Here is a 25001-nt window from a genome sequence, read left to right as displayed (position 1 = left end):
TTCTTCACGGCGGAACACAATTGGCATTATTCATTTTGTATATCCATTACCAGCAAAGTTCTCCCCGCTACCCTTTCTTCGATGTGGCATTTTTCTTAAGAAATTTTTCTTAGAGATGGTATCCTTGTGCACGGTCGCCGCTGTTCTTGCCTGAGCCAAACACACTCAATGACCCTAAAACAATAGTGCGATGGACGATTCCTTCCTGTGAAAAGGTTCGGGTGCGCCAGTAAGTTCACATTGATTTCAATTGCGCAAAAGGATCAATTGGGCAAAGACGACCTTCGGTAATAAGTTTAGTTTACTAAAAGACTGCTCAGACACGAGCTAACATACATTTGATCTCTTGTCGATTACCTTTCTCCGAGAAATAGATCACTACAGAAAGCTAACACAAGGCCATGCAGAAGAGACCTCGCACCATATCGATAACTCACGGCTACCCAGCGGCGCCAGGTGCAGATCCCTACCTTTCTTGCATATGAGGACATTGCTAAAATCCTCAGCCAGCGAGGACTACCTTGCTGAGTCAGTGTGCTCATATTTCTACAGTAGAGGGAACAATGCAATCCCGGAAAAGGCAATTTATTTGACAGCAACTTTAGACTTGATAGATGCAGCTGCGAGAATTACGGTAAATATCGAGTAACGCTTCTTAAATGGTGCACGTGGAAGGTTTTATTTGAGTGGCCACTTTCCCGGGTACAATAAGATATTTGCAGAGAATACGGCTAGAGATATCAAAGAAGCGTAAAATCAGCGAACTCAATCATCCACACCCATAAGCCAGTGCGGAAAGTAGTTGCAAAACACAGCGCCGCATTAAACACGAACAAAACTTTCAAGGAGAAAAGCATTCGCGATCAGTTCCAGCCATGAGCACAGATACCTGTGCAGCAGTATCCCGATGTAACTCATAAGTATGTAGTAGCAAGCATATCAGGTAACATAAAAACATACGATATTTCGGAAGCGAACAGAAAATCCGCGGCTCGGATTTACTGTTTCGAAAGCGTTTACTGTTTCGAAAGTAAAGTGTTACTGTTTCGAAAGCAAGAAAGCGTGGCGGCGGAAATGACGCTACACGCAAGACTTGCTCCCGCGATTGTGCGGCTTCATCAGTCCGATGAACGTCTGCGTCGAGCAGAGGACGCAAGGCTTTCCGCGGCGCATGTGGCCATCCCTTAAACCTTCCGGCAAAGGGGGGGGAGGGGCGGCGAGTCCATGCAGCACTTCCGGGTCCTCCCGTGCAAGAAGCCAGGTGAGTTGCTGCGGCACGTCATCTTCGTTACAGTAGTGAACGTGCATTACCTCGAGATGTTCGAATCTGCTGGCCGTCCTTTCGACGACAGACCGGGCGACCTCGTACGACACACGCTCGTCGGACAGGATGCACAGGTAACGAAGGAGCTTTGCCTTTGCGATGTCGTCCTGGGTGAAATCAAAATGAGTTTTTACGGTAGGCTGTGGAAATCGCGCTCCTTAGAAAGACAACCATTGCATGCTCACTAGTAATGACACGCGGCACTTAACACCCCGAAGCGACACGTCGGCTACAGGGATGCCATAGTGGAGGGCTGTGAATTGATTTATGCCACCTGGAATACCTTATCGTGCGTCGAAAGGGGAAAGTACGGGGACGTTTTTCATTGTATCCCCTTCGACATGTGGCCGTCGTGGTCAAAATTCGATCCCATGCCCCTGAGATCAGCAGTCTAGCATGGATTCGACTGAATCACTTGGAAGGGTGCATGCGCAGTTGTCTTGTCGCCCACATGTTTGAATCACCTGGAGCTGAACGCGCGCGTTTTCGATCGCAAGGCTGGCGCTGTCCATGTCTTTTGGACCATGTCTTCAACCTCAGGGAGTGGAGGCTCCGTTTCTCATGTAATTTGCGCCATTCACGACCCTCGAGAGATCATGAGTAAATATTTTCTTCAGTGTTTAACTTCCCAAAGCGACTCAGCCGCTGAGGGATGCTGTAGTGAAGGACTCCAGAAATTTCGACCACCTGGGGTCCTTTAACGTGCACTCACATCGCACAGTACTCCTGCCTCAAGAATTTCGCCTACATCGAAATTCGGCCGCCGCGGCTGGGTTCGAGCCCGCGTTTTTCGGGTCAGCAGCCAAGCCCCCCAACCACTGGGACACCGCGGCGGCTGTCATGAACAAACAACAAAACAATGCAGGAATGTTACGGGGCTAAATAATTTTTGTAAACACCATGCAATATCCTGTAAAATATAATGCGCAGATGAAAACCATGCCTAAAATAAAGTTGATAGATCAGCGCCGTTTCGTGTGTGTCTTCATGCAATGAGATTCTATCATGCCTTGCAAAACGAGCAATAATCAACAATAAAGCATTACAGCTATATTCCGTACAAAGGTTCCACTATCATCATATAGAGCGGAAGGACTGGCGAAACTCAAGCGATATTCATTAACACGCCCTACGAATGCAATCAGCGGCTGGTCACCCCCCTCCCTGACTTTTCTTACGTGATCGCGTCCTTTTTTGTGTTTTATATTATTTCGTTAAACATCGCATCACTACGAAACCACCCGCCGAAACACACCGTTACCCTTGCCGTTTGGATCTGAAGGCGCGTATTCCACCTAATTTTTCCTGCCCGGCTGCAAGCATTTGCAAAAACTCGCGAAAACTTTTACGACCCACCATTTTCCGAAAGTATTAATGCGTTACAAGCTTAATCTTGAGGTAAATAGCCTTTAACATGCGTTCATCATAATTTTTTCACCGGTTATGCTGCCTCTCTTTGGATGCTGCCCAAACCAGTCAACTATTCAAGGTATTTTTAATCAGATAACTGGCTACTAACGACCATTACTGAGGCAGCGCCTTAAATTGTGAAACGTTTCCGCCGGTAGTACAGTCTCTAAAGGTATTCTGGTTGTATTGAACCAGATGGGGGTTGCGTTACACGAAATGTGCCGTTCAAAGAGTAGCCTTGCTTACTAGATTCTTGCTGAAACTTTCTTTACGCTCGAAAACACTGAATTGTGATAAAATGGGTACAAGCCTTTCCCTGACCTGATGCCCGGTTTCATTCAGGCGAAATGCTTTCGGAAATTTCTCTGACTCCACCTCGAATAGAATGTGTAGCAGGTTGTGCAATGGCGTTCTTTGGACACATAAGCCCTTCCGCTCGACCTCCCCCAAATATATGTCATTATCAGGCCACACAGCTTTTATGGGTCGGCATATTTTTCGGCACCATTACTAGTAAAATTGCAAGTGATGGACCTTTACAGGTAACTACATGCATACAGGCGCACCTAAGTGCGAAAAATCCCGCAATTTTATATCTCCACTAAACAGGTTATCGGAGTGCGCCTTCTATGAAGCGTTCTACTGCGTAAGGTTTTTTTAAGCTGCGAATTCAGCACTGGGCGACCAAAGAAAGAAAAAAAGTATCCTCAAGATCGTGCGGCACGCAAACACGTTTTTTTAGAGCATGTGCATTCAATATCAGAGCAAGGACAAGTTCTACGGGGAAAGGGGGGGGGGGGGGGTCATTAACGTTACAAGCATCGCCTTGCTGATGCATCAGGTGTGCGCTAAAAGGCAGACCGCTCATATAACTCACTTATCGTCCCCTTGGAAGCTATCAGTGATCAAGAATTTTGGGGCACGGGAATCTACGTGCAACTCATCTATACCTGTAATAAAGGCACCGAGTTCTTTAAGACGCATGTAACTATAGTGCGGATAGATAATGCTTTCCGCATAGCAGAATACCTGGAATGAGTCTGTAGTGAAGTTGAGATCCCAGCGCGAGAGGATGAGCGTACGCAGAGCTGGATTTTTGCTCAGCGAGTCACCTATACTGGCGTAGTCTAGCGACGGATTCTCAGAGTTGTCGACGATGCGCAGTTCAGCCAACATGTTGCCTGTGATGAAATCTATGCAGAACTCCGGTGTGATGTAGATCGTCAGGCGGCCGTGCAAATTGTTCACACTCAGCTTTCCAAACTCATTGGCTCTCAAGTCTGGTATCCCAACCAAACAACGGTGGCAAGCTCTACTGGGGCCGTCGTAGCCGGAACGAATGTCCAGATCATCGATAAGTTTGCACTTCTCCAGTCGCTCGAGTGCGTTATTAGGGTGCAGGGCGCAGGGGGGAATTGAGAGCGCCCGGAGATTACACGCGGATATTTCCAGCAGTACCGTCAAGTCGACGCCATGGTCGACGTGGAAAGAGTTAACGTTCAGCTCAGTGAGGTTCTTGAATCGAGTGAACAGGTCGGTAAGGGCGTCGCTGTTTAACAAGCCTGAAAGGGCCGCATGTGGAGATCCGCCACGGGCTGGCGGCGACAGCAGGACGAGGCAGAGGGAGTGCACAGCAACCCAGTTGTTTACCGAGCCGGCCTGGCGGATCTGTTCGTCGAGGTTGCCCTCCTCGATGGCGACCACGGTCAGGGGTTCGGGCAGTGCCGGTTGGGCGGACGTCGCCAAGTCGCGGAGACGCTTGCAGTTCCACCTGTGTCCCTCACGCCGGTGCAGCACGTTGGCGCAAGCGCGCGCGCAGTGTCCGAAGTCGTACGCCGCTGGCGGTTCGAGGGGGTTTGGCGACGGCAGCTCAGAAGTGAACGCGAACGTCTCCATGTTGGGCCGATTGACCAAGATCCTGGCGCACCGCAGGACGGCGCTGTCGAAGGGACCGCGCACCAAGTGCACGTGAAGATCGGTCACGTTCGGGCAGTACCCGAGGAACAATTCGAGAAGGTCGAAGTTGACGTCGCCGGCGACCTCGACATAAAGGTGGCGGATGCTGTAGGACACGTTTTTCCGGAATTCACTCCCGGTCGGCTTGCCAATTTGATCGATCTGTGTGCGCGTGTAGTCGTCCTCGCCAACCATCGAGAGCTCCAGGCGGGTCAGGTGCCTTAAAGGCGCCAGGACGAAGCGTATGATGTTACGCGCCACCACAGAGGAGGCGAGGCATTTGAGGATTTGTAGGTTCAGGGCGCGGATGGCCAAGCTGCACAGCTCATCTCCGCCCACGATGCGGTTGTTTGTGAGTATCAGTTCCACGAGCGTCGCCTCATGGACGTCGAGGTGCTTTGCCAGCGCCAATGCGGGAGCGTTGGCGGCAAGTAGGAAGCTCCGTTCAGGTTCCATACTGAAGTAGGAGGAAACAGCGTCAAACTCACAGCACTTAAATTCCCGTGGTCTAGAACGTTGCTGAGGACGAGCTTCGTGTGTTGCTGGAAGGACGGTAAGACGCGTTTTAAGTGCTGAAAGAAATGGGCTGCCGTTGTAAACTTTCAAGCAATCGGCATTTGATGGCTACTGCAGTGGAACACACACGCGGCACTCAATAGTGATCACTTTCTGCTGTGGTCTGAGTCTCGCACTTGATAAAGTGCTGCGCTTTTCACTGCTGCAAAATGACACATATAAATGAGATTAGCATTATCTATTAAGAGCTCAATCGCAACGCACCACTTCCTTCACAGAAAGATAAGTTTTCAGGATAAAATTTCGGTATTTGCGGTTCCGTTTGGGATCTGATAACGCCCTTGATTAACTGATTTCCTGACGCTGCGAAGACACACCCGCCACGTGGTGGTCATTCCTGCATCACACCTGCTGCGATATTTTGCTATCATATAGTTCCCCTTTGCGTGAATTGCAGCTGGAAAGTTGCGGCCGTCACGTGGTTTCAAACTCACAGCACATAACGGCCTACGATAAACTGCAGCCTAAAACAGACCGCAACAATCACGCCGGACCTCGTCTTGTAAGAGGTTACCCTAACGTGCAAAGAAGTTCCAAGCAGTGGTAGTGCACGAGTAGTCGCGCTACCACGCTTAAGTGCGAGAAAGTTCCTCTGCTCTCCCCCAGATCTACACCAGCCTCGCGCACTTCTCCGGAGTCACGATTCTAGCAAAGCGAAGTCGAGCTTCCCATACGGAAATACGGAACTCCGCTCTAGCCGGTGGCCTATTTAGTTAAGCGTGAGCTACACTGGCTGAGGTTGAGCAGCTTCGCGTGGCTTCTGGAGAGCCGTACTGCGCATGCGCGAGGAGCAAGCGACGTCACTACGCACATCTGGCGTGCCTCGCCGCGCGCTCTCGCCTTCCTTTCTGTAAAATGATCGGAGTGACGACGCCAATGAACACAATGAACGCCGACGGCCTATGGCTTGAGCGCCGTGTTTCTGGCACAGCCTTATCAATGCCTGCAGCCGACATCTCTTTCTCATCACCCCACGTAGCTATAAGCACGATTCAGGCCTCCACTGATCCAGGGAGCCATTATGCGCACTTCCTTCCCTTAAAATTATCGGAGTGTAAAACGTTCTCAAAGTCAAATGAACGCCGACGGCCTATGGCTTCAGCGCCGCGTTTCAGTCACAACGTTGTCAATCCCAACGCATGCAGCGCACACCTGTCGCTACAACCACGTAGCTTAAAGCACGGTTGATGTGTCCACTGTTCCAGGAGGGCAGTTATGCGCCTTCCCTCTGGTTCACGCGTCCACCGAGATGTGGGCAACCTCGCCCTCACCTCACGCTACGCATATCCTGGCATAGCAAAACTAAGCCACTGCCAATTTTTTCATTACCCCTTGCATCACCGAGGCACTTGAGCCATGCTTCATGCTTCTCGTACGAACGTTTATTGAAGACACTGGGATGGTCTATGCGTATATTTACAGAACACAGGAATACAGTGTTCTCGGCGCAAGTGCTCCTACGCGACTCTCTGGCGGTGGGCTCTTCCGTCAGGAGTAACCATGCCTCCCGGTCACTGCAGACCAGACGAAAACTAACGTACTCGAGACTTCCTAGAAGGGCGAGAACAGCTAAGAATGCACTTCCTTTCTGAGAGGCTCAGCTGTGCAAGCGTTGGCGTGAGTTGCTTGCTGCTCCGCTGTGATAACACGGTTTCTGTTCCCTCGCATTGTACCGGTCGAAAAAACCACGATCGACGGGCGGCCAATTTAATGACGGCCCCTTTCATCTCCACCAGCTTTCACCTTCATGCCGAGTACCGTGCATGCTTTCTTTTATTTTTATTGATGCGCAGTCTGCCATCCTTTTCCTGCGTCTTTGGCGGGAATCCTAGAGCCTTCAGGTTAGTCACTGCGCTCACATGTATGCCATGGGCACAGCGCTACTGAAGAGACGTAGCTAGAACGAACCAACAGAGCGCCGACTAGCAACATAATTCTTCATCGGCTAACCGCCCGCCGAGGTGGCTCAGTGGTTACGGCACTCGGCTGCAGATCCGAAAGACGCGGGTTTGGTCCCGGCCGCGGCGGCCGAATTTCGATGCAGGGGGAATTCTAGAGGCCCGTGGTCTGCGCGAAGTCAGCACACGTTAAAGGACCCCAGGTGGTCGAAATTTCGGGAGCCCCTCACTACGGCGTTCCTCATAGCTCGAGTCGCTTTGGGACAAACACTAATAAAGCAAACCAAACCAAATCATCGGCTGATCAATCCGTATAAATGACCTACTGACACCATATTACCGCGAATGTTTGCAGTGATAGTTTTTTTTTTTCATTCTTCAAAGCAGCCGGCACGTCGCCTTATCGTTTCTTTCTTTTTGCATCGCAAGACGCGCCCACATTTATCTGGATTGATCGCTTCCAGGTGGAGTTAATTCTACGTTCCAGAATGTTCTAGTAGCTTTCCACGCTTTATCTTGAAAGTTCACTGTTAGCTTTAAAATGAGCACAGCCGAGAGCGGCGGGCATTCCATTCGACAGCCACAGAGCATGCTTGTTGCTACGCCGCCGCCGACTCATTCAGTTCTTCGTGGGCGCAAGTCAGCCCAAATCAAGAGATTTGTTTAGAAGCCATTTTCGCTGTCTTCATGCTCTCCGGACTGCAGTCACCACCACGTGACAATATTTTGAACAACAATGAACAAACGACATGCATTGGAAATAAAAATTCTAATATTCACCCGGAATGTCTCTACACTGAAAGTCAAGATAACACTTTTTTTCTTTTGCGACTGCGCTTCAGAGGGCGCGCTAGTACATTCGTCTTGAAAAGTTGGTGTCCAAAGAACTTCTGTTATGTTCCTTAGTAACGAGGCGTGCTAACGTGGAGACCCATGGCGTGTAATCATGCTCATTTAATGTTTGAAAAATCGGCCAAACAGGCCGATGTCTCATCATCATGGTGTGGATTACTTTTGACAATACAGCGGCGATGAACAGGCTAATTCTTTAAGGGAAGGAGCCAAACTGCCACCTTGCCTTTTAAGCCCGCTGCCAAGCTCTGTTCGCAGAATTAATTTTCTTGATACCACGATACAATCGCTTCGGCGCCGGAAAAGCAGTATGGATGCCCGCACTCTGTCCATCTCTTCCCGTGTTGTGCAAAACCTGATCGAGATATAGGGCACCCACGCTCAAGTTTGTCGTGTCGATTGCAGCGCCGTAACAAAAAGCATAGCGAGAGCAGCAAGCAGTTTTTGTGGCACTCGTAGTGCTATTCCACGCTGCCTTCCTGAGCATATTGGCATAAGCTTTTGCGCTTTGTCGGAGCCACACGTGGTGCGTGTCAGTTATCTGGGTTATGTCTGCAGAAGCGAGGCAAATAGTGCTATCAACCAAGCGCGGGCTTCAAATAGTTCAGAATGTGCTCTCGCGTTTGTAGCGGCCCGAACGACTGACGGCAGCAGTTTTTAGGCACCCAGTGGAATAACTGCAGTGCCACCTGGGCAGCGCAGGTTCTCTATGGCACCACAGCTAATCTTCTTTTCATACCTTACCTGATTGTTTCGCCGTTCATGTTTTGATCTAAACCTTTTCTGCAGTATATCTGCCAAAGAAAACGCACTTCTCAGGGGTAACTAGCCTGCTTCAGGTGACCAACGTGGCTTTGGCAGCTTTGTTTGACCCTTTTCTCACATGACTTCTTTCCTAAAGACAAAATGAAGAATTGCACTTTTCGGGAGACTGGAATGTGCTGGTGAATATGGCTCGATAGACTAGGCGACTCGTCAGTTGCGCTGTAGCCATGGAACACAGGAACCAACGCCAGCCACAGGTAGTGTGGTTAGTAATAGGGCCGTACCAATAAGCGTCATGCTGGGTGTGCTTCTATATTCCCGAATGACATGTAAGCTGGTTTAGCTCAAGCGGTGATATTCTGCAAGAAATAGTGTTTTTCAGGGTCATGCTTCAGCACAAAGTCCATGCGCGCCATCTTACCGCTCTTGGCCGTGTGCTATGGAGCGCTTGTGGTATGTTTCCTTGTGCATGCGTTTCAGAAAAACTTGTATTTCACTGGTACTTAGCTAGTCTGTTGTCTGTGTCTACATTTCTCAGTACACCGAAGGTTGTGGAATGGTCATTATATTACGTAAATAGCGCCTATAAGTGATAAGTGTATATTAAGCATTAGGCGCACTTCTAGCCATTTTCTTGATGAGCCGACACCAAGCAAGATCTTGCAGCCCTCAACTGGGCCCTGAAAGTATATGGATTTTTAAGCAAAATCCTGCAGCCCTCAACTGGGCCCTGAAAGTATATGGATTTTTAAGCAAAATCCTGCAGCCCTCAACTGGGCCCTGAAAGTATATGGATTTTCAAGCAAAATCCTGCAGTCCTCAACTGGGCCCTGAAAGTATATGGATTTTCTAGCGTCGCTGTGTTTATCTTAGCCTTTCTGTAACCAGCGCTTTCGCTTTTTCTTGGTTAATTTCCGCAGCATTGGCTCAGTAGTTATGGTGTTCGGCTGCTGACCAGAAACACGCGGGTTCGATGCCGGCGGTGGCAGTCTCAAATCCATGGGGGCGAAGAGCTAGAAGCACGTGGGCTGTGCGATGTCAGTGAACGTTAAAGAACCTAAGGTGGTTTAAATTATGCGGCACCCTCCACTACGGCGTCCCTCATATCCTAAGGCGCTTTTCGACGTTAAACCCCATAAAACCTCTCAAGAATTCAGCCTCCAAGAGTCTGTTCTCTCCCTGCGCTCGAATGTCCACGAAGCTTAACGACTTGCGTAGGCCTTGAAGATTCTTCTGTGGGGATTAAAAGGCCCGCATTGCTTGGACTGCTTTCAACTCTGCGGCTATGCGCCTAGAAGTAAGTGCCCCAAGAGTGGCCCGCTGTCCGAGTGCTTCAAGGCAGACGCAATCGTTAGTCGTTCGTGAGGATATACTGGACCCACCGGGCCCATCACAGAGGTTTTGTATGCTGCTGGTGGCATGTGAACCGTTTCACCCATTTAATCAGCGACTACTGGCCCAGTGTCTAGTGCTGTTTCTGCTATGCAGCGTGAGCTTACCCAGTCTTCGCGGATGCATCAGCTCTCCACAGATGTCGACCGTTAGTGCCTTGGAGAACACAAATCTCTAATAACATCGTCAGTGGTCACACTCTCGGTACGCGTTCCTGTTCTGTGCGTGAGCAGGAAGAAAAATGTTGCTGGTATGGCTGCGGCGCCGTTGTCTGCACTGCTGGGATACCTGTTGACACTTTAGAATGTACAGTCCTTGCCAAAAGTAACCGGGCGACAGTCGTTCCTTTCTCAGCCACTTATCGAAGCCCTTACAGAAGCCCTTAAGCTCTGAATTTGTGCAAAGTAAGGTCGGCCCTTATCCTCACGTATTGACGCCTTTCGGTCTTCAGGTTGCCGTAAAGGATCAGTTACTCGGTTGTGAAGCAAAAACCTCCTGCCCGGTTACTTTTGGCAAAGCCAACTGATTGTCAGCCTGGCAGTTTACTTCCTGGAGCGGATGCGTCCAAGCGAGTCGAAGTGTGGACTCGAAGCGCTGCGTGCTACCGTGGGCAATGTCCGGGCCAAGCACAAGGCATGCCGTTTAAAGCCAAAGAACAAGATCAAGAAGAATAGGAGCCAGCTCTACTGAGGCGTAACTTCCCGGATTGGCGCCAGACATCGCCTATGCTGGACTTTAGTGCAAGTTAGTCACCCCGGCGAGCGTGCAACAGTTGACCCTCGCAACACTCAGTATCTGTGGACTCCAGTCTGGGCAGAAACAGGTGCAGCTGCGCTGGCTACTTTTGGAGAGTCCGGAAGGCATTGCTGCTGTTTATAATGCTAATAAAGAAAGTGAACTGAATAGAGAGGTTGTGCTGCTGTCCTTAATAGATTGCAATGTCTGTGTGGCACTCGGTGGCCCTTTTGGCAGGTTGATTTCTGTTCTTTAAAAATAGTCTGTCTCTTTGTGACTCTTTTCAGCTGCTTGACATAGACGGCCGAATGATATGTTGTGACATTCGGCAGCATAACGAATTTGGGAGGTTGAACAACATGTATGCTGCAAATAATCCGTTTAAGTAGTCAATCTTCTTTAAGGATATTTCACCTCCTTTAGGCTGCGATCAGCATGTGGTACTCACGGGTGACTTTAACTGCGCGTGCGACCCAGGTGAGCGTACCAGGCCTAGCGGAAACGCAGATAAACGCCCTAGTATTTTTATGCGAAGCATATTAACGTAGGTTTCGAGCCTTCGCGCGACGCCCGGAGGTGGCCACCATTGACCTTCAAGTGACCTTCAAGTAGGTCACGTGACATGACGTCACGTGATGACGTCACACAGGCTGCAGATGGGGCCTCATATCGCGCAGTCGGTCGCCTCCCGGCGATGGCCACCATTGACCTTGAAGTGAGATCACATGATGTGACGTCACGTGATGACGTCACACCGGCTGCAGATGGGGCCTCATATCGCGCCGTCGGACGTCGCCCGGCGGAGGCCTCCACGCTTCGGTTCGCGCCGTCGCGCGCGACGCGGTGGCGGCGCCACCATCGCTGCATCACGTGATATGTGACGTCACGCAAGGGATGAGGCGGCGCGCGCCCGCCGTCGCGTCAGTCTCTGTGCCCGCAACCGCGCCAGCGTCTTTGCGCCGGGCGTGTATGCGGTCAAGATGCCTCCAAACGCTAAGGACATGTTTCGCATCCACTGGGCTTAACCTTGATAAGCCTCCAATTTTTTGAGCGATCACTGAAAACCAAGGCCTAACTGATTATGTATAGTCACCCACCTTCACATGCATTAAGGAACCTAATGTTCACATCTCGATCGGATTATGCTTTCGCAGAGCCCGATTTCGCGGTAGGGGCAACGGAGATACAGGTGGCCGGCTTCCCCACAATGATAGCAGACAGGCTGCAGGTCAGAAGTGCCCCAAACAGCTGCCTTCAGAGCCGGTGGACGCAATGCTGGCTCCCGCGGGGACCGCTGGTATAATGGCGGTGGCGAAGTGGTCGGCGGCGGTGGGTGGTATGGCACACACTGCACAGGTGGCAACACGTATCAGCTCACGCAGAGGCGTATTGTTTCTAGACACGAACAAAGCGGCCGCACTTTTGCATGGCTCGCCCTACAAGGGCACACTGCGGCAGGTGCATGACTCCCGGGTTTAATGTATGCGGACAATATTGTACTGTTAACAGATAACCAGGAAGATTTACAAACTTTGGTTGATTGTTGTGGAGACGAAGGAGACGCTCTAGGATTCAGTTTTAGCTCAACTAAGTCAGGTGTGATGATTTTCAACGATACAACTGATCAGGTGCTTACCATACAAGGCCGCGAAATACGCAAAGTGGCCGAATACAAATACCTCGGGATATAGCTAAACGAAGGGTAGATATACAAGGAGAAGTATGAACAGGCTCTTAGGGCAAATGAAATCTTGAGCGTGAATAATGACACGTTCCGGTCGTAAATACGGTTCCGGTTGTACGTGCGCATTGTATTTCGAAATATGGTCGCCTGTAGAGTATTCATACCGACTGGTCAGCCAATAAAAATTTCTATTGCGAGTAAGTGCTCTGTTCGGCCCTCTATACTAGACACTTGCAGAAGACCTAATTGACGGTCCGCTCTAATTAAGTTGGCCCGCTAAGGCTTACCGGAGCGACGGCCAGGTACTGGCGTTTTAGCTGACCGTAGACAGCGATGACCTAAACGAAGAGCACCTGATGTTAAAAAGCGGAATTACAACCATGAAAAAATAGTAATTTGTTCTACCCTAAAACAAAAGAATTAACCTTTCTTAAAGACATTTCAATTGGCGGCTGCTAAACCGATGGCTGCCATGTTGGATTTTCGCCGCTCTTGTGGAAGACGAGAAGGCTTTGCGCGACGCCCACTCGTCAGGGCGCTCCGCTTGGCCGCCTCGCGTGCTCCCTGGCTTAGCGTTTCGAGCATGCGCAGTACCACTCCCACCCTCCAGCTTAGTGACGCGGGCGCGAAAACCCGGTAAGCTAAAACAGTCTATATTGTCTGTCATAAATACTGGATTCCACGGAAACCTGTATCCACGGAATGCTTCCGACCGAACGGACTTACCTAAAGCTGTAGAGTTCGCCCAGGACGGGGGAATGTTATTAGAGACTGCGTACTAATAAAAATGAAATAAATTATGTATGGTACATTGAAGCAAAGCTGGGGGCGGCGTGGGGGGGGGGTATCATACTGCTGCAGGAAAATCTTTATAACTACCTCATTAGGCCGAACTCTTGTAGGGTTAGGTTCCGCCTCACTCTTGAAGACTGTTAGGATGTAGACTATTGCTGCACCATAAATCCTTATAACCACCGAATTAGGGCGACCTCTTCCAGGATTAGCTTCCGCCTCACTCTTCAAGACTGTTAGGCTGCAGACCATCGCAGATAGTTGCGTGCAGTAAAATAAACACCATGGGACGGTCGCTGCCTTCGAGCTACAATTCATGCCAATAGAAACATTATCCAAGTAAAGTTTCGCGCCAGGTGTGCTGCAAGGAATGATCTTCACATGACGGGCATATTTTCCCAGCGTCAGCAAATGTGTCCATCAAAGAGAGCGTTGTTATCACAGTCTACAAGCAATTCTAAATCCCAAAGTTTGATCCAGAAAACGTGATTGCTAGAGCACTGAACAATCAACCAAAAGTTGACATCTCATTCTACACTAGCCAAAAGCACAGCCCTTTATCAATTGCGGGACTCTGGCCACCACAAAAACTGATCACGCTTGAGCGCCGCGTGTATAGTCCACATCGACACCCATCAAATCACGATTCCTTGAAAGTTTTCACCGGTAGCCCATTTCCTTCGGCACTTCAAAGGCGTCTCACCGTCCTTCCAGAAACACACGAATCTCGTCGAAAACAACGTCGTAGACTGCGGGAATTTCAGCGCTGTGAGTCCGCCGCTGTTTCCTCCCACTTCAGTATGGAATCTGACGGGAGCTTCCAGCTTCCCTCCAACGCTCCCGCATCGGTGCTGGCAAGGCACCTCAACGCCCATGCGGCGACGCTCCTGGTACTGCGTCTCACGAACAACCGTGTCGCGAAAGCAGATGAGTTGTGCCGCATGGCCACCCGCGCCGAGAAGCTACACACCATCGAATGCCTCGGCTCCTCTGTGAAGGCGCGTAACCTCCTGCGCCTCATGCTGGGGCCTTTAAAGCTGCTGACGCGCCTGGAGCTCTCGATGGTTGGCGAGGACGACGAAGCACGCAGTCAGATCGATCACATTGGCAAGCCGACCGGGGGTGCCTTCCGGCAAATGGTGGCAGACAACATCCGCCACCTTTATGTCGAGGTCGCCGGCGACGCCAACTTCGACCTTCTCGACCTGTTCCTCGAGTACTGCCCGAACGTGACCGATCTTCACGTGCACTTGGTGCGCGGTCCCTTCGACAGCGCCGTCCTGCGGTGCGCCAGGATCTTGGTGAATCAGTCCCGCATGGAGACGTTCGCATTCACTTCTGAGCTGCCGTCGCCAAACCCCCTCGAACCGCCAGCGGCGTACGACTTCGGACACTGCGCGCGCGCTTGCGCCAACGTGCTGCACCGGCGTGAGGGACACAGGTGGAACTGCAAGCGTCTCCGCGACTTGGCGACGTCCGCCCAACCGGCACTGCCCGAACCCCTGACCGTGATCGCCATCCTGGAGACCGGCCTCCACGAACAGATCCGCCAGGCCGGCTTGCTAAACAACTGGGGTGCTGTGCATTCCCTCTGCCTCGTCCTGCTGTCGCTGCCTGCCCTTGGCGGGTCTCCACATGCGGCCGTATCAGGCGCGCCGTGCGGCGACGCCCTTCATGACCTGTTCCTACGATTCACGAACCTCACTGAGCTGAACGTTAACTCGTTCCACTTCGGCCATGACGTCGACTTGACAGTACTGCTGGCAAATTCCTCGTGCTGTCTCCGGGCGCTCTCACTTGCCCCCTGTGCTCTTCGCCCCGACGACGCACTCGTGCGACTGGCGGCGTGCAAAGATATTGAGGACCTAGACGTTCGTTCCGGGTACGACGGCCCCAGTAGAGCTTGCCACCGTTGTTTGTTGGGGCTATACTTCAATCCCTATGATTTCGCTCGGCTGAGTGTCAGTACTTTGAACGGCCGGCTGACGGTGGACAACGTGCCTATGATGAACCACATAGATTTCGCCCACGAGAGCGCGTTGGCAGAACTGCGCATCGTCGACAGCTCTAAAAATCCGCTGGAGTGCTACAAGACCCTGGGGCATTATCTCAAGCACAACATCCCATGTAAAATTCTAGAACATGTCCTTGCCTCAAATCTAGCTAGCTTTCTCGAATCTAATTCATTTTTCTCACCATCGCAACATGGCTTCCGCAAGACTTATTCATGTGAAACACAACTAGTATCATTCACGCATCAGCTAAACGTCATCCTTGACCGCTGTTCACTTGCCGACTGTATATTTTTAGATTTCTCGAAAGCATTTGATAAAGTATGCCATAACCTTCTAATGTTTAAGTTACATCAACTTAACATTGATCCCAAACTGCTTGCTTGGTTCGAATGCTTTCTTTTTAACCGTTCGCAATTTGTTTCTGCTAATGACTCAACCTCGCAGCCAAGTAAAGTACAGTCCGGCGTACCTCAAGGGTCGGTACTTTGTCCTCTACTTTTTTTAATTTACATTAATGATCTACCCTCTTGTGTTTCCTCTAACATTCATTTATTCGCAGATGATTGCGTCATCTACAGGGAAATAATTTGCGACGATGACATATCTTCTCTTCAATCAGACCTTAACGCTATCTGTATTTGGTGCCAATCATGGTCAATGGAATTAAACATCAAAAAATGTAAATTTCTGCGTGTATCAAGAACATCCGGCCAGCTACCTTCCTATCACCTTAATAATGTCCCTCTAGATCCTGTTTCTTCTTACAAATATCTTGGTATCCATATTACTAGCAACCTCACTTGGTCCATTCACACTTCTTACGTAATTAATAATGCTAATCGCATGCTGGGATATCTAAAACGTAATTTCTCTAAGGCACCTTCTTCCCTAAAACTACTTCTATATAAGACACTGGTCCGCTCAAAGCTAGAGTATGCTGCAGCAGTGTGGGATCCCTTTCAACAAAACCTAATTCACTCATTAGAAATGGTCCAGAATAATTCTGCTCGTTTTATTGTATGTAATTATAACCGAACTGCCAGCATCTCTGCAATGAAATTAAATCTCAGCCTGCCATCTTTAGCATCTCGCCGTAAAGCCCTTAGACTCTCACTTTTTCACAAGATATTTTATCATCCTTCACTTCGCCACGAACTGATCTCCCCTCCCCAATACATTTCATCAAGGCTAGATCACAATAACAAAGTCGGAATTCCATTTTGCAAAACCAATGCCATGTTTCAGTCATTTCTTCCGCGCACAGCTGCTGAGTGGAATCACCTTCCTGCATCTACCGCTACCATTACTGACAACCAACGCTTCAAAACAGCATTAGAAAACTTTGTATAAGTAGGAGCATCATCTTTTTTTTTTTAATTCTATATTCTTGTTGTTTTTTGTACGAGCGTTTTGTTTGTTTGTTTTTCACTGTATTGCTGCGCTGTATTTTGTGTATTTTGTGTATTATATACTATTAACCAGCACACCAAGAACCCAACAGCTAATAATGTATAACTAGGAGCAATCATTTTTGTATTACTAATTAGTTTGCTGCACTGTACATTTTTTTCCTAAATTTTTGTAACCACTCCCCTCTATAATGCCTCTGGCCCTGAGGGTACACGAAATAAATAAATAAATAAATATATGTCTGCGTACCCTCGTCCTCTCCTACAAGGACCTGAACTTCACCCACCCCTCGTTCCAGGTATTCTGCTGTGCGGAAAGCACCATTTATCCACGCTGTGTAGTTACACGGATCCTTAAGAACTGTGTCTTAGTTACATATATAAATCAATTGCTTGCGGTTTGACCGGCACCCTGTTAATCACTAATAGCGTCTAAGGATGCGATGGGCGAATTATATGAGCGCTCAGCCTTTGAGGGCACAATTGATACACAGACAAGAAGATAGTTGGTCAAAAGGGACACGGTCAAAGAACAAAACTGGCAGGGTGGGGTCACCAGTTCGCAGGATGTTTAACAGCTATCTCCTTGAGGAAGAGCCGGTGCGCACTCACGCAGCCCATCTTATCGAATTTCGCTTAGCATATCGCCAATCCTCCTGCGCTGTATGTTAGTACAAAGTTCGTACCGAACATAGATGTAACGCTTTCACGTTCGTTACTGTTTCATTGCGTAAGCGTTTCTTGTCTCGTGAGTGGCGTGTGCAGGACCTGTCCGCCGAGCGTGTGGGAACAGTGTGTCCGCGCGTAAATGACCATTCGAAAAAAGAAATACGCCAAAATTGCGGTTTGAACCTCGGCCCCCTGTGTGCCAGGGGTGCAGCCAACGTATGCGCCAAGAAGGGGCGTTTCTTCAAGTGTGGTAGAAGGGCTTAAAGTTCACACGTTGTCGTGTGTACGACTTTAAACTTTAAAGTGTGATGGGGACTCGTACTGATGTTAGACAACGATGACTTGCAAAAAAAGTTGGTGCCGTCACTCAATGGTCACGTGATAAGTTTCGTGTGTCAAAAAGTTGCCGGCGTAATCTAAGGGTCACGTGGTAAGTGTGACGTGATAACGGTGACTTTCAAAAAAAGTTGATGTTCAAACGCAAATGTCTCCGATGGGGAAGACTGCAGTGTTGTGCAATTTTTGTTTATTCACGACCTCTTGGCATGTTACCTGTGAACTAGAGCCTTTCCAAGCCTTGAGGCGGGAGATATGGTGCAAGAACGTCAATTTCGATGGCATAGAAAATAAGCTCTCATTGTAGAACGATTGCGCGCGGCCAGGACAATAAAGGCAGGAGAGGTGCAGCAGGTGTATAAGCGGGGAAGTGCAGTAGTCGGATCAGATAGCAGAATGTTCAGTCATTAGGAGCGAACTTGCTTCTGCGATTTTTCATCAGCCGCAGCCACTATCTTTCAGCCGCTTTGCTGGATTTATCCGCACATATGAATCCTCGCTGAGCTAGGCTGCGTTCGTCCTTTTTTGTCAGTGATCGTCACTAATACTGATGCTAGCGTCTGTCAGGTTATCTAAATCCTCTGACAAGCACAAATGCCGCCAGTGGTTTGCATCGTGTGCACTTCCGTTTACCAGACATTTTGCACCAGTGATCCCCACATGTGGCTTTGTGCACGCTTCCCTTTTGATTCTACAGCGAGATCTGTATCTGCGACTTCTTTTGACTAGTTTCACTACTGATATCAGCGTTACGAATACACGCGGATAAGCGGAAGTGGAGTGGAAGCTACGACAAAGGGGAGCGTCGCCACTAGGTTGGCATCAGATTTCACTGCACAATGACAAGAGTGTCACACCTAGCGTCCGCGGAGTAGATTCCTCACTGCGGCTCCGTCACTCGTGTTCCCGAACGCCATCTGAAAAGTGGCCTCCATGGATGGATGGATGGATGGATGGATGGCTAGGAGCGCCCCCTTTGAAACGGGGTGGTGGCAATGGCCACCATGCTCAGCTTTTCTTTCTTTATTATTTTTTGTTTACTGTGTTCTCAATTCTCATTAAGATTCGCCATCATCTTTACCTACGGTTTCCTACAATTCTAACGTTCTGCCACATCTCTGCTTTTCAGCCATGATGCCTACACACAGCGCCTGATGTGGGCAAAAAGACAACTGCGCATGCACCCGTCCAAGTGATTCATAGAATCCGCGCTCGAATACTGATCTCAGGATTGGGGGATCGAATTTTGACCAGGACGGCCACATGTCGAAGGGGATGCAATGAAAAACGTCCCCGTACTTCCCGCTTTCCACGCCCGATAAAGTATTCCAGTTAGCATAAATTAATTCACAGCCCTCCACTGCGGCATCCCTGTACCGAACGTGTCGCTTCGGGGTGTTAAATCCCACGTACCATTACTAGCGAGCATGCAATGGAGCTCTGTCCAAGCGGCGCGATTTCCACAACCCGTAAAACTTCGTTCTTTTTTTCACCCAGAAAGACATCGTAGAGGTGAAGCTGCTTCGTTACCTGTGTATCCTGTCCGAGGCGCGTGCGCCGGACGAGGACGTCGAGATTCTCGTCGAAAGGATGGCCAGCGAATTCGAGCATATCGCGGCAATGCACGTTCACTACCGTAACGAACACGACGTGCCGCAGCAGCTCACGTGGCTTCTTGACCCGGAGGATCCGGCAGTGCTGGAAGGACTCGAAGAAGCTGCCCCCGACTGGCCGGGAGCTTTAAAGGATGCCCACATGTACCGCGGAAAACCTTGCGTCCTGTGCTCGACGCAGACGTTCATCGGACTGAAGAAGCCGCACAACCGCGGGAGCAAGTCTTCCGTGTAGGGCCGTTTCCGCCGCTTCACCTTCTTACTCTCGGAACAATCGATCCAAGCCACGGATTTTGTTTCTTTCTGGAATCTTTTTCATTTCTATGTAAGCTATATGCTGCGTATTATAGACTTGTGATTTAAAGCTGGGATATTCAGCACAGTTGTAAAAGGTGGCATATTGAAACTTGAAGCCTTGTATTACCAGCGGCTTTCCGAAGCTATCTTTCTAGAGGTGAAAGCAAATAGCGAACTTTTCTTTTCTACTTACACTAAGGATTTAACCTATTGCACATTTAGACACCACTCCTTTTTTAAACCTTTCATTAGAACGAATTATGGTATGCAACTGCTCAACTGGCAAATTCCGAACTGCTTGAATCTTTTTCCCGCCTTTAATCGAAATCATTAATTGTTCTTCTTCCCCGATTTCCTTCAGGTAAAAGGGCAAAATTTATTTTGTGTATAACTTGGTAAACATATCTACAGGATTTGGTCAATGACTCTGCTTGCGAATAGCTTATCATAATCCAGTGTTGTCCGGTGATTTTATTTTCCACTGCGTGTGTTTATTCCCACTGATTGGTTCTGTATTTTATTATTCAACTTATTCTATCAATTTATTTTGTGCTTAGGTTACACAATTGTATAATTTGACTACTTAGTGCTGGCTTCAATCCTGCTCTTTTTGATTTCCTCTGTAGTCGACAGATTGCCTCTGTTCATGTGCAAGTCTGCTTTATTTGCAGTCATTCCTATGTGTGTGCTGTTTGTGCTGCAAGTTTTTATAGGGACATTGGCCGAGTCAAGCGTTCATTGCTATCGCCTTTTGCCTCTGCCCCTTGGCGCTACTTCGGTACTGTCTTAAGCACAATAAACAAACAAAAACAAGTTATCTATGCTCACCGCTAGAACTAATCGCGAATGCTTCTCTGCTTGAAAGTTTTTTTAGTTGCGTGCGGCGCAGTCGTTTTTAGATCTTTAATAACTGGCGCATGGGTTTTATTGATTGGTTTCGCTTATTTTAAACTTATTTGTTTTCTCGTGTCGTATCTTCGACAAGTATCCTGATGTACCCAAGCAAGCGAGTATTCAAATAAAGCCTTCTATTTTTATGTACACCATTTAGGAAGTGATACTTGGCATTCACACCGTTGTTCCGACGGCTGCATCATTCATAGGTAAAGTTACTGCCAATGGAACTGCCTCTTTGCCATGGCATACCACTGCTTGATCCCGCTTTGCCGGAATATGAATCGACACTTCAGCAACAAGGCAGTCCTCGGTATCTGTTTTAGCTGTGTCCTCGAAAGTATGAGAGGCGGGGTGTGGCTTGCATCTGGCGCAGCTACCTACCCACTATTTTTTTCATAGGTACAAGCTAACCTGTATGTCCTGATGTTCAGCTTCGTTCGGGATTGCTTTCTAGGAGTAAGGTCATAAACAAAAGTTCTAATGCATAGCAGTAGGTATCGGTATATTTATAACGAGCCCCTCATTCCCCTTCCCTTGTTTGCTTAATTGCTTAGCGAGGGCCTCGGTTCTGGCAGCCTTGACGCCATAGGAAACATAAGAGGGTTCTCACGCAGCTTCCACCCTCTCCATTCGATGACGTTCTACGTCACACCTGCGGTAACTCAGGACGTTCTACGTCCGCCGCTTATGAACGTGGGTGGCGCTGATGAACACTCTCAAGGTTAGGTTACTTGTAAACACAAATACTCCCAAAAGCAGAAGATTTGACAGCCGTCGCCGTAGCTCAGAGGTAGAGCACCGGACGCGTAATTCGGAGGTCGTGGGTTCGGATCCCACCGGCGGCATGTGGTTGTTTTTTCTTCTGCTTTTCTAATCAATTTGCTTTAAGCGATAACATATTCAGTAATATTTTAAATTGATCAACACCACAAAATAAATAAATTAAAAAATCCCCTGTGCCCCCTGGTTTCTGTGGCTGTTGTCTTCTGTCATATTTATAACCAGCCCCTCATTCCCCTTCCCTTGTTTGCTTAATTGCTTAGCGAGGGCCTCGATTCTGGCAGCCTTGACGCCATAGGAGGCATAAGAGGGTTCTTACGCAGCTTGCACCCTCTCCGTTCGATGACGTTCTACGTCAAACCTGCGGTAACTCAGGACGTTCTACGTCCGCCGCTTATGAACGTGAGTGGCGCTGATGAACACTCTGAAGGTTAGGTTACTTGTAAACACAAATACCCCCGAAAGCAGAAGATTTGACAGCCGTCGCCGTAGCTCAGAGGTAGAGCACCGGACGCGTAATTCGGAGGTCGTGGGTTCGGATCCCACCGGCGGCATGTGGTTGTTTTTTCTTCTGCTTTTCTAATCAATTTGCTTTAAGCGATAACATATTCAGTAATATTCTAAATTGATGAACACCACAAAATAAATAAATTAATTAAAAAATCCCCTGTGCCCCTTGGTTTCTGTGGCTGTTGTCTTCTGTCCCATTTAGAGTAGACCGAGCAGTTTACTCAAGGCAGTGTTTGCACATGTAGTCCTATTTTCATAATTCATATTAAAGTTAGGTGCAGCCTAAGCATACCCCAGCAAGGAAACATCCTTCGCACTAATGTTTTCAGGGCCTTCTCAACATTCAGTTCTAGAAAGAATAGGGGCAGCCGTGCACTAGGGTACTCGCCACCGAGAAGAAAGGGGACCGTATACAATTTGGTTGGTAAGGGATGAACCAAAATGAATAACTGCGATTCTGTTGTGCTCCGAAGATGTTTATGGTATGTAGCTTTATAACGCAGCTCGTACTAGCGACTGGGCTTGAGTGCTCACAAGTTGATTACTCGTGCGATTTTTTTGGAATCGCGGCCAACGGGAAATAGAGAACAAGCTCGAACGAAATGACGAACGCATAGACCAGAATGCTTTTTTGTTTGTCATTCGCTTCAGACAAGCAAATTTATTACTCTGTTGGTAGAAATAAAAAAGAACTAGGCCTACTTCAATGAGACCGTTAGGACAACTACATTACATTTAGCAGCAGCGCGCATCCATACTTTAGAGGGTCACGACACGAAATTCTAGAGGCCCGTGTACTGTGCGATGTCAGTGCACGTTAAAGAACCCGTGGTGGCCCAAATTTCCGGAGCCCTTAACTACGGCGCCCCTCATAGCCTTAGTTGCTTTGGGACGTTAAATCCGAACAAAACAAAACAAACAAACAGTTCAGGAGCTTTGACTTGACTGTATCCTACGCTTCCCGGGCGCTGCGCTAGCCACTCCCAATTACAACTGTCGTTGCCAGGACGGGTGGCTCTGCACGTAAGGTGCTCCCGTTGCGCACGCACAGCTTTTCCGGACGCACAGATTGTCTAAAAGCTCAAACGCTGGGCGAGGAGGCGAAGCGCGCTGTTGTATCGACAGCAAGGAGGCGACGCACATGCGCAGTACGGCGCGGCTGCGCCGCAAGATCAGGCGACGGAGTGGGCGGCGTAGACCTCATCGACGAGCATGACCACCTGAGCGGTGCGTGACGTCACTCGGTTTCGCGCATGCGCATAACTCACCAGTTCGGCTCACGCGAAGCTGGGCTGACCCGCGTAGTGAAGCTTTTCCCTTCAAAAGCGACCACAGTCGCCAGAGACAATAACAACCGCACATGTGAGAAGCCCGCCACGCGCCAAGCGGTTCGGGGAAGCGGCAGTGGCTTGACCACAAGGCTTTCGCCAAGCACACTTCAGAATTTCGAATGTGTCTTCGGTAATTTTTGAACTGCTGAATGGAAACGATGCTGGCTAAACTCTCCGCAGCGGCAGAGCACTCGACACACACCGTGCATATCACGCACAGAGCACCACAGACAACACAGCTGCTGCTTTCCCACGGGCGATTACAGCCTCAGTAAACAACTGTGTAGTGCCCTGACTTCTTGTACTCGCAGCAAGACGAGAGGGAAACATTTAAGCTCTCTCAGAGGTTATGAATGAAGCCCGCTTGTTCTGCACTATGCGGGTGCAGTTCGCAGCGTTTTGGCATCCCGCAGAAAGACGGCGGTTGATGCCCAGTTTTCACAGTAGGCGCAAGCCAGTTTTGTTTTTATTTTTTGAAGTCTCATATTCTGCACCTCGTGCCTCTATTGAAGTTTTTACTTTACATTTTTTTTGTTTCAGGACAGCCAATTCCTTACATATTCAAGCTAGTGGAAAAGCTGGTGTTTGATATGATTTCTCCCAGCGAAAAAGCAAACCTCACCAGCCAGCATCGTGAGCTGCTGAAGGGGATTATATTTCTGCCAGACGTTATTAAAAGGAGATGAGGAGACTGTGAGTTTTGTGAAGCTTCGGCTGGAGACTTCTTGCACCCGTTTGTCAATGAACTTAAACACCCGATCTTGCAATGGGATAGACATATAAAAGGGCAAATAATCCAGGTGTCGGTTAAGAACTTCATTTGTGACGCACCAGCACGTTTTTTGTGTTCGAAATCAACGGCCACACGGGGTATTTGGGGTGCTCAAAGTTTGAAGTTTGTTCATTGCTTTGTTATAGAGGTAACAAACGCGCAATAAAGCAGAAGCTAAGGGTGTAGCCTGACAGGGGCTCCTGCCAGTAACGTCAGTAACGGCCGACATGATGCAGCTTCACAAAAAACTTGCAGGCATATGTCATACATCTTGTACAGACAGCAAACGTTGAAACTAAACAGAAAATAACTATAAAAGCACAAAACAAGCATATAAATAACATCAAATACACACAACACTCGCTCAAAGAGAAAGCTATGTTGCTTTGTTAGAGTACAATACATCAGGAGATATTATAAATTGAAGTATTATTTCACTCTCCAGCAGGAATCTTCTTAGTGACTTTTTTTAAAATACGTGTCCTGAAATCAATCCTGCAACATTGGCTATTGATAAATAGGGGGACCTGGTAGTCTACATATTATGTGCCATTGTTTTTACATACGCGTGGTGTTCTGTTTCTTTTCGTAAGCAGTACCGACTTAGTGTCTGATGCCGGACATTAACATATCGCTTACTTTCGGCTGAATTTCTTTGGAGGAGAAATTGTAGAGGCCCGTGTACTGTGCGATGTCAGTGCACGTTAACGAACCCCAGGTGGTCGAAATTTCCGGAGCCCTCCACTACGGCGTCTCTCATAGCCTTAGTCGCTTTGGGACGTTAAACCCCATAAGCCAAACCAACCAAACTTTTTTATGTATTGTGCAATTTTCTAATAGTATATCTGCCTAGGTTTAAGCATTTCATGTTTTAATAAGACCGCTTCAGTTGGTAAATCTCGAGGTCTACCTCTGTAGCTTTCAAACATTCCTAATTTCTTTTTCTGCAATATGGTTAACCGGGTATATTTTTTTTACTCGTAGCACC

General features: G+C 48.7%; 2 protein-coding genes across 13 annotated transcripts in view; both read left to right on the top strand.

The window, feature by feature from the left end:
• LOC149366344 (uncharacterized) overlaps positions 1-25001 on the top strand; it is a 435928-nt gene that overhangs the window by 312858 nt on the left and 98069 nt on the right. The gene's annotated exons all lie outside the window — the stretch shown is intronic.
• LOC149366345 (uncharacterized) lies at positions 14521-20322 on the top strand. The gene is made up of 2 exons (XM_089586506.1): positions 14521-15528; positions 19311-20322. The coding sequence occupies exons 1-2, from the start codon at positions 14521-14523 to the stop codon at positions 19659-19661; spliced, it is 1359 nt and encodes a 452-aa protein (XP_089442632.1). The 3' UTR covers positions 19662-20322.

This window comes from Amblyomma mixtum, chromosome 1 (genome assembly GCF_055824585.1).
Source record: "Amblyomma mixtum isolate Tamu chromosome 1, ASM5582458v1, whole genome shotgun sequence".
NCBI classification, from domain to species: Eukaryota; Metazoa; Arthropoda; class Arachnida; order Ixodida; family Ixodidae; genus Amblyomma; species Amblyomma mixtum.
This window is presented reverse-complemented; position numbering and strand designations above follow the sequence as displayed.

Bases quoted from the DNA above. Each gene is read 5' to 3' on its own strand.
- LOC149366345 (XM_089586506.1), top strand. From the start codon at position 14,521: ATGGTGGCAGACAACATCCGCCACCTTTATGTCGAGGTCGCCGGCGAC. The intron at 15,529-19,310 runs GTCCTTGCCTCA...TTTTTCACCCAG, and splicing joins CATGTAAAATTCTAGAACAT to AAAGACATCGTAGAGGTGAA.